Source organism: Montipora capricornis, chromosome 2, assembly GCF_036669925.1.
Source record: "Montipora capricornis isolate CH-2021 chromosome 2, ASM3666992v2, whole genome shotgun sequence".
Classification (NCBI taxonomy): Eukaryota; Metazoa; Cnidaria; class Anthozoa; order Scleractinia; family Acroporidae; genus Montipora; species Montipora capricornis.
The window spans coordinates 23,008,035-23,018,034 of NC_090884.1; the positions used below are offsets into that span (position 1 = coordinate 23,008,035).

Below are 10,000 nucleotides of genomic sequence, written 5' to 3' on the forward strand. Positions count from 1 at the left end.
AGGTGTTCGTCCAGACTATTGTTTTAATATGTGAAAACACTTCGTATCTGCTTTTATTATATACACACAGTCAGTGAAGCGGTAGTAAGTGTAAGTACCGCCGCAGTTTCTCAACGATTGGTGCCAGAATTTTAATCACGAGCTTCGACCAAAGATCGGTAAACATTGATTAACTTCGTTTATTTTCTTTGCTTGTTAATTCTGTTAAGTTATAAAAGACAGTAAGTGAGGAAGTGTTTGCTCTTAGTTTTGTTATCCAGTACACATCTGGAGAACAGACTTTATCTCGGGTGAAACGACCTGTTTCTATAACGATCCCCTTAAGATTTCCTAGCTATTCACTGACGCAAATCTAGTTTAAGCGTTCTTGCATTTTTGTTTGTTTGTGGTCCTGAGGGAATAATTGCAAATATTTACTTTTACTTGCCTTGTATTTGCCAAGGATTCTTTCAGCAATACAAGCACAAGCCCACAGACCAAGTAAAAGTTCGTCATTTTTCCCGGTCTTGTAGATAATTGAATGTTGATGCGGTCTCCCACTGAAACATTCGATTGTGCACCTGGAAATAACAACTCTCGTTAGCTTGGAGATGACTCCTCGAAATCGTGGAATTTTCAACGACACGTTTTTTGTTCGTAAAGGGAACAAATTGTTTACCAATTAATTTTTTCTGACTCCAACAGTTTGGAGGAGAATCGTTTGCTCTTCGTTGTCCGGACTCGCGACACGTTCGCAAACAAATGAAATTGCAATAGTGTCAAACCCTCTGACTACTGAATTTATGTGTCAGTGATTATACTTAAACTTTCGTAGCAGTGGCTGCTAAGTGCAAATTGTCACCACCTTTACAGGTGATTTTTCATCGTTGTCAGTTGTCAGTTTTGGAGTTTTTCTGTCGGATTTTGCTCACAATCCAAGGAAATTACTTTAACTAGGGTGTGCGTCTTTGCTATTTTACTTTTTCAGGTGGAGCGTAATCTCCAGGATGCTATGAATGTTACAAGGAATGTGATGCTGGATCCTAGGCTTGTGCCGGGAGGAGGAGCAGCAGAAATGGCTTTAGCTCATGTAAGATTCAAGCTACATTATAAGCTAAGATCGCAGACTCGACCAACTTCATATAAAATATTTTCAATAAGATTGTGGTTGACGTGAGCAGGCCACTTTTCAGCCAATGTATCCAACTTCAATTTCATGTGCACACGTACACGTATGGCGCAAGCCTTGCAGGACTTCATCAAAATCTCGTGAGAAATACCTTGTTAGAGGCACAACACTACGTTGAGCGTTATGGCGCGTTACACGGAGTTTTCTCAATTTTTTGTTTACTTTTATTACGGAATACATGTACATACACTTACATAAACAGTACACTTACTTACACACTGCTTATTTAGGTACAAACTTACATCACATAACCCTTACTTGATACTAGCATACCATACCTACATACTACATGTTGCCTACTTGCATGATAAGTGGTATATGAAATCAGTGAGCGTTCTGGCGCTTAGTGGATCATGGTGGATGGAGGATCTACCATAAACATGACATCATCGGTACGAATGTAGGTAATTTGGATGTACAAGGTTGTGCAATTGCAACAGGAAAGCGTTGTTATGACTGAGGGTGTTATGATGTCATGGTTTTATGAAGGTCAATCTCTGTGTGTCTTGAAAGGTACAAATGAACAGGCTCGTTACCCAATGACCTGAAAGGAAACGAAACTGAACGACTTAACAGCATTGACAATTTCTTTGGGTGGAAAGTCTCTTTGCAACTATGTCCTCCATTGCTCCTTCTGTGATAGGGTTCTGTCTTGGTAGCTTGGGTCGTAATCGTCTTTTGGTTGTTGCTGGTATCTGTTCTTGAGTATCTACGTGATAAAAAGGATGTTTCTGGCACCGGAAGGAAGGTTCCTCTTCCGCCCACTGAAAGTACTTGCAACGATCCTTTCTGCTATTCTCAGGCTTCCGTAGCTTATGCCCGATCCATTTCCACTTTCTTCTCTTGATGCTTTCTTCTTTTCGACTCCGATGTGTCCTTCCCCATGGTTTTTCGTTTGCGATGACCTCTGGCCAACGGATATTCAGGATCTTCCTTAGACACTTAGATAAATGTCTGCGGTTTCTTGATCAGTAGTTTCGTCGATCTCCAGGTTTCGGGGCCATACAGAAGGGCAGACTTCACTTTCGTATTGAAAATCCTGAGCTTTGTTTGCAATCTAATACATTTTGTTTGCAATCTAATACATTTTTCCTTCCACACAGGCATAAGCATCCAGAATGTCGATTGCGCTTTCCTTATCCTGGCTGTTATGTCCTCGTCAGTTCCACCAGTTTCATTGATGATGCTTCCCAAATACTTGAACTCGGACACTCTTTCAACATCTTCCCCATGAAATTCCAATGGTTCTCCAATGGCATCTCCTTTGTTTTCTGGATGTTGATTTTGAGCCCTACCTGACCACCAGTCTCTTGTAATCTTTCTCCTTTTACTTTCATATCAGCCAGTCGATGTGTTAGTAAGCAAAGATCGTCAGCATAGTCCAAGTCTTCCAGGCTTTGGGTCAGTGACCACTGGAGTCCTAAATGTTTACCCTCGTATGCGTTCTTCGACACCCAGTCAAGTACCACAAGGAACAGCAACGGCGAAAGAAGGCATCCCTGTCTCACACCGGTCTTGGCCTCGATGGGCTCGGTCATAGTTCCTCCATAAAGCACTTGGCAAGTAAAGCCCTGATACAGAACTTTAAAGTGTCCCTGTGATCAAAAAAACCACTTCCTTTTTTCCTTCAGATTTTGAAAGTGTGTTTGCTTAACACCTGACTGGCAAAATTTTGAGCTTTGATTTTTATCCAAAGGCCGTTTACTTTGAGTGTAAGTTTTGGATTTCACGGTCCGTCATTACTCACGTTCAAAACTGACCGATTGGACCTCAGACGGTTGGATCCAGGGAAAAGTGACGTCAGAGGCTCACTAACTTAAAATTTCAGCGTGTGAACGCAGCTGATTATATATGCAAAGCGTGAGTTTAAAAGTCTGAAAGCCCAAAACCCCCGTGCTGCATATTAATTCTGCGGCGTACACACGTATTGCATTCTTAAACTAGTGAGCCTTTGACGTCATTTTCTCCTCGATCCAGCTCTCTCAAGAACATAATGTTAGTAATGGCGGACCATTAAATAGGAAAATTACAGTTAAAATAAAGAGGTGTCTTTTTGAAATCAAGGCTTAAAACGTGGGTCACTTAGTGTTTTGTTAACATAGCTTTGAAATCCAAAGAAAAATATGAATTGATTTTTTGGTTACAGGGGCACTTTAAGCATGTTGATGATTTTATTAGGTATACCGTAATGACGAAGAATCCTCCACATAGCCTCCCTATCCAGGGAATCAAAGGCTTTCTCGAAATCCATGAATAACAAGTACATGGGGGATGACCACTCGATTGCTTGTTCTACAATAATCCTTAGTGTGGCAATTTGATCGATGCAAGAACGATCCTTTCTAAATCCCGCCTGTTCGTCTCTTAGGGCTTCGTCAACAGCCACTTTCATTCGGTTCAATATGACTCGGGTTAGGACTTTGCCTGGTATTGAGAGGAACATTATTCCCCTCCAGTTGCCACACAAACTAAGGTCGCCCTTTTTTGCTAGCTTTACTAGAAGACCTCTTTTCCAGTCGTCTGGAATCACATCTTTCTCCCACACAAAATTTAAAATTCTATGCAGTGCTTCCAAAGTACAGGGACCTCCCTCCTTGAATGCTTCAGGAGGAATATTATCCACCCCTGGAGCTTTGGCATTCTTCAGTTGAGTTAGGGCTGTTCTAATTTCTCCTCTGGAAATAGGTCCTGTGTTGATGTTCAGGGGAACGTCTGCAGGTCTGGGATCTGGTAATTGGCTTGGGGCTGGTCTATTCAATACGGATTCAAAATGCCTCTTCCATCGCTTAAGCTGGCCTTCCATTTTCGTCAAGAGAGTTCTATCTTCACTTCTAATTGGGCGGTTCTGGTTGCATCTTATCCCGCTAAGTTTCCGTGTTGTCATATATAGAGTTCTCAGATCATTTTCCTTAGCCGCGTCTTCTGCTTCTCGTGCAATGCTCTCGATTAAATTCCTTTTGTCTCTTCGGCAAGATTTCTTAACCTCTCTATTCTTCCCGTTGTAGTATCTATTTGCTTCACGTTTCCCTTGTCTCGTTCGAGCGTCATCCAGTATCTGTTTGGCCTTCCGTCTTTCTTCAATCTTCCTGTATTTCTCGTCAGACAGCCACTCCTTCCTAGCCCTTTTTCTACGTCCGAGAACACTCCCACATGTGTCAACAAGTATCTTCTTGGTTTTTTCCCACTGTACATTGAATAATTTGATATTAATATCTTGGGCCTGCTTACGTTCATCCCCGTTTACATTCCTTACGTCTTCCTCCTCTTCTTCTTGAACGGGTAGGGATTCAAGCCGGTTTTGCAGCTCAATTTCATGACATCAAAAGTCCTTCTTGTACTTATGAACGGCTTTCTGGCGGCGAACTTGATCTTCAGAGAAGCTACAACAAGGTGATGGTCAGACCCAATGATGGTTCCCCTTTTTACTCGCACATCCTGCATTGATGTTCTCCATCGCTGACTTATAAGAATATGATCGATTTGGTTTTCAGTCACTCCATCTGGAGATCTCGAGGTCGCTTTATGAACTCTCCTGTGCGCCAAGAGAGTTCCACCAATACTTAGACCATTTAATGCACATATATCCACCAACTCTTCGCCATTTTCATTCACATCTCCGAGTCCTTCCTTTCCCATGATCCTCTCAATGCTAGCATTATTCCGTTCGACCTTGGCACGATAAGGATATCTCTATTAGGAGCGCTATCGACCACTGCCTGCAGTTTGTTGTAAAACTCCTCTTTCTCGTATAGCTCAGCGTTGTTCGTGGGAGCATAGCACTGTATGATCGTGATCTTTTGGATTTTGGCGTTAATTCTGGCAGTAAGAATGCGATCATCTATTGGTTCCCATACCATCAGGCATTTCTTCGCATGCCCTGATAACATGATACCGACCCTTCTCTTATGGATATCATCTTTGTTCCCTTTTCCTGAATATATGAAAAGCTCTCCCGTTGCCAGCTGAGTTTCCCCAAATTGATTCCATCTAGCTTCGCTGACTCCCAAGATTTCCAACCTATAACGCCTTATTTCTGTGGCCAGTTGCGCCAACTTTCCCTACTCGTATAGGGTTCGCACATTCCATTGTCCTATCCAGGTTCTGAGTTTAGGAGGCAAAAACTTCATCCGCGGGCTTCGCTTCATTCTCGTTCTCACCTTATGGTCATAATTCGGTTTTAATGATCCCTGTTCGATCTCTACTTGTGATAGAGACCCGGCAAAGTTTTCCATAGTTTCAGTTTCAGTAACCCAATGAATCCACCACGAAGGGTGTTAGCCTTCGCAGCTTTACCAGAGCTCCGTTTTCCGCCCCGTTTCAGAATTCCAGTCAGGCCTTCACTCTTACCGTAGCGGCCCTGAGGAATTAAGCTCCCCCCCGCCCTGACTGGCGATCCCCTACTTTAGGACGTTTCCCAGGGTGCACGACAGGGACGCGGAGCTGGACTTTACACCCACTAATTGATATCAAAATTGAATATTGTACATTATAATTTTGTTTTATTCCTTTATTCAATCATTATTGTGTTATGATTTTATACAGGTAAGCAGTTTGGTAGAGAAAAAAGCCGCGAATCAAACTGAGATCCGATACCTCATCGTCTAGATACTCATTAAGCTATTTGATAGATCTACAAGCTATCATCTTGATAAAAGCCTTCCGATAAGTCTTGCTCATCAGCCCGTAAAACACGGGATGTAGAGCGCTTGGCAAACAAGTTAAGGTGAAAACAATCCTATTGAAACTGTTTCGATGAGGCCAACATATAAAAGCGTTGACATTAAACTCTGTCATAAGAAACTGAACTTGATAAGGAATATAACAAACAATAAAAGTCAACACCAATGCATACGCCATTCGAAGAAAATCGTTTTCCAGGTCGATGACGTCTTGGTTGATATTTGTTGATGTGCGCTGACTATCCGGTGATATTTTTGCATGGTTACCACGTTCTGCTTGGCCTCTGTCCCTTGTTTCTTGCACCTCTTCCATCCGCAGAGTTGTTGCTGGCATGACATACGCAGGCTCCACCATATTCTCCTCTTCTTGAATTCTTATTAGTTCAAAAACATATTCTCTGATTTTTTTAATGACCAAAGAATACGAAACCGCCATTATGACCAATGGTAGTGCAAAGTTGAACACGAAAAGGACAATAGAGTAAGTATTCTGGTGGTGCTGGAGACCGTCAGGAAATATTTCTTCGCAATAATGGATTTGGCATTTTTCACCATATGAATTCACCACACGGTAATGACCTGCAGGTATTGACAACCCAACGGACACCACCCACGAGACAAGTACAGCACAGTACGTTTTCCTGCGATTTAACTTCGCTGCTCCCATTGGCTTGACGAGCAGAACGCAACGATAGATAGCAAGAATGGCTAAAGTTGTCGTGACGACCAGTAGACTTGATATTTGCAAAGGGTCCAGAATCTTGCACATGATATGTCCCAGCCTCCACGAATATGGCGGCTCGTAGGCGTGGAAGGTGAAGATCAAACAGATCATGCTGATAATTTCAGCAAAAGCCAAGTTGCTGATTAAGTAATGCGCGAATGGTTTTGGGCCAGGATTTCTCCACACTTCTCGACACACCACGCAGTTTCCCACCAAAGCGAGTGCTGCTATCAAAATGAACACAACAATGCGAACGAGTCGAAGAGCCTCTGCTTCAGGAGCAAGAGAAAACGAACTGTTATTTAGCGATGATTGGCATGATGTGGACTGATTGACGACACTTTGAAAACAAGGCATCTTGTTGAAAAGAGAACTGTTGCTCGACAATTTGTTTCAGCTGGTGGGTTAAATAACACAGGTGTATTGTGCAATTGATTAGATAGTGTAGCATTTTATAGGTCTAGAGGAGCCTGGCCGTGATTGTCTTTATCATCGTGTTCGTGTCTGTAGCCATTTAACGAGATAGAGCTCTCGGTATGGTAATTTTGATTACAATTACAAAAAGCGGCACCGTGGTTAAATATATTGGCTATTAAGGAAATGCAACTTGAATTAAAACCAATCCACAGCCTTAATTTTAATTAGTTTATTTAAGGAAAAAATTGGACTTGTAATAACTAAGAAAGGCGTTATGAAAAAAGAAAAACACATCAGTAGTTTGACTTCCTTGAGAGGTTGGTTGAAGGATCACAATATTAGCATAATTGTGGGGCATGCTGAATAGCAAGATCTTTCTATTTCGCGAAAATGATTTCTAAAAGGGGCCGTGTCATACGATAGCATGCGCAGTATCTTCACACAGATTTTTACAGACGTTTTAACAGCTGCTACAATAAAAAAGCTATTATTGTCAAAAGCTGAATTTAACGAGAACCTAAAAGATCTCAAGCAGTAGCGGTGTTTCATTGTAACAATTATTCACTTCCGTGCACTTAAGTCTGAAATAGCTCTCACGAATGTAAAGAAAAATATCCACGAATAATTAAATACCTACTTGGCTTGCATTTCATTACATAGCGCCATCTTGATTTATTCTTAGTGGCCGCCAATTTGAATAAATGTTCCAACCATCCGCAACGTATTAACATGATAACTTACACAAAATGACTCATAAGATCGTACACACTATTTTCACACGATGTTTCAGAATCGTTACATAGTACTTACGTACTCATTTACACATACACACCTACACGTATAGATTAAAGGTCCTGAAAAGGGCTGAACGGCCTTATATTTCTCTTCTAATTAACCTGTAATTGTAGCAACCTCGTTCTCAGGGTCTCCATTGTCGTTGTTCATCGACTTGAGACCCTGCATGGGAACGAGATTGTAATTGTAGCAGTGGGATTCTAATTGTGAAAATGTTTGCAATGTCAGCGCCCGATGACTTATAGTGCTCTTGTACAAACGTACATGAAACTTTAAGACACGTGCAACTTACAATACATTATAGCTTGGGAAGCTTACTTTAGGAGCTAAGTGGTCCGTTTTCGGTCTGAAGCCTAAGCGTCACTTCACTTCCGAAAGCAAATGATATCCAGTAGGGATAGTGTTTTTCAAAATACAGTGAATTCACGTTTGATAGGTCGGATCGGAGGCTATTCTGTGCCGGCGTTGATTCCTGTGGCCGTCTAAGTGATCCAATTACATGTTTTGTTGTTACGGGCTAGCCCGCATGGCCCCATGGCCCCCCCTAAATTTGAAATTTTGATGCAACGTTTTCTTGCACGTTTTTGATGTTGTTTTATGTGAAATAAACTTGTGAAACTGTTTAAATCATGCAAGCAACTATAAGCCAATAAGATTTATTCGTTTTTCAGATTTTTACGCATGTCAATCATTTGTCGCAGTTGAACGCCCCGTTTGAGTTCAACAAGTTTCCTTTCTCGCGCGCCTCATTAGGGAGTTTAAGAAACCACAATGGCTACGGGCACGAAAGCGTTTCTTCAAAATATACGTTTGAGATATTCTAAGTATTTCATGATTATTCCATCTTATTTATATTTTTCAATATGGGCGAAGTGTCCTAAAACTGGATTGGTACAGACGGATTTGAAGTAAAGAGTGAGACTGAAACATTCACTGTAGTTTGTCCACGTTGTCGTCAAAACTCCTTAAATTTGGTCATTTCACGTAGTAGTTTTGACGAGTGCGGAAGAAATTTGTTCATAAATGCGTCCCGCACGTACAGCACATTCTTTTAACCAATAATATTACTGCTGTTTGGCGTTGTCGTTGCCGTAGCCGTAGCCGTAGCCGTTGTCGTTTCTTAAACTCCCTATTAACTCAGTCCGTACTGTAAGTTACGGATCCTCGTTTTTCCCTTACAGTACGGACCTCGTACTCGATTAGTAAGAGGTATGTAATGGAGTAGTGTTTCAGCGTCCGGTTAGTCTTTTGCATCGTCGCAGGTGTAATTATAACTGGTTGCAAGCATCCACGGATTAGCAGTTCGTATTCTTGTCATTATCTTCATGCAGGAATAATTGTTGTTGTTCTTTTGTTTAATTCCTTTTCAGGTTCTGACAGAGAAGGCCAAGTCTGTAGCGGGTGTTCAGCAATGGCCTTACAAAGCCGTTGCCAAGGCACTTGAGGTCATTCCGCGCACTCTGATACAGAACTGTGGTGCAAACACAATCAGGACTCTAACGGCACTCAGAGTAAGCAATCTGGTCTGGTTAGAGTTGACACCGTTGATGACTTGCTTGAAATGAAGTTTTTGTAAACGAGTTTTCTATATATTATATTTCTTGACGACATCTTACACGGGTATAGAAACTTCTTGTCAATGTTGCGAGAAGTACGTCACGTTGGACACCCAGTTGTATCATGTTTTGGTTATGTGGCCATGTGAACGTCCTTCATCGCTCTTTCAAATTCTTGAAGCCATTGCGAATAACTGGTGAATTGTTTCCTTCGAAGTTCAGTGCAATGTCAGTTTGCAGTATGTATTGCAACTGCCTGATTTCTTTGTGTGAATGGCTAAAGCGTGCGTAACTGTCGAATTTCATATTTCCAAACCTACGAAGACGGACAAACTTTGCCCAGACTGCAGTTTAAATGTTTAACTATATTTCTGTGTTATATCTTTGGCGCAAACTATAACCCGTGATTGCTTACCTGATCGTTTAGGTGAAGCCTGCCAATGGCACATAGAATTTCTATTACTAAGTTTAATGGTTTGTTCCCTCTAAAATACAGTTAAGGGCGCGTTCGGTTGACCCAATTCCGGAATAAGAATACGTGGAGTGATGATTAAAACGGTAAGTTTGGCGCGTTTTGAAGCTGCAAAGATGATAAAAATATGTTTAAAATAGCATTTTAGCAAATGTTTGACAATTTTAATGTGAATCTCCGCAAAAACGA

General features: G+C 41.5%; 2 protein-coding genes across 2 annotated transcripts in view; one reads left to right on the forward strand and one right to left on the reverse strand.

Moving 5' to 3' along the window:
• LOC138039125 (T-complex protein 1 subunit gamma-like) overlaps positions 1-10,000 on the forward strand; it is a 37,907-nt gene that overhangs the window by 21,180 nt on the left and 6,727 nt on the right. The window contains exons 14-15 of the mRNA XM_068885304.1: positions 968-1,069; positions 9,154-9,294. Coding sequence (XP_068741405.1) covers positions 968-1,069; positions 9,154-9,294 — 243 coding nt within the window. The remainder of the gene's footprint in view (positions 1-967; positions 1,070-9,153; positions 9,295-10,000) is intronic.
• Positions 5,473-7,199, reverse strand: LOC138037863 (orexin/Hypocretin receptor type 1-like). The gene has a single exon (XM_068883727.1). The coding sequence runs from the start codon at positions 6,926-6,928 to the stop codon at positions 5,786-5,788; it is 1,143 nt and encodes a 380-aa protein (XP_068739828.1). The 5' UTR covers positions 6,929-7,199; the 3' UTR covers positions 5,473-5,785.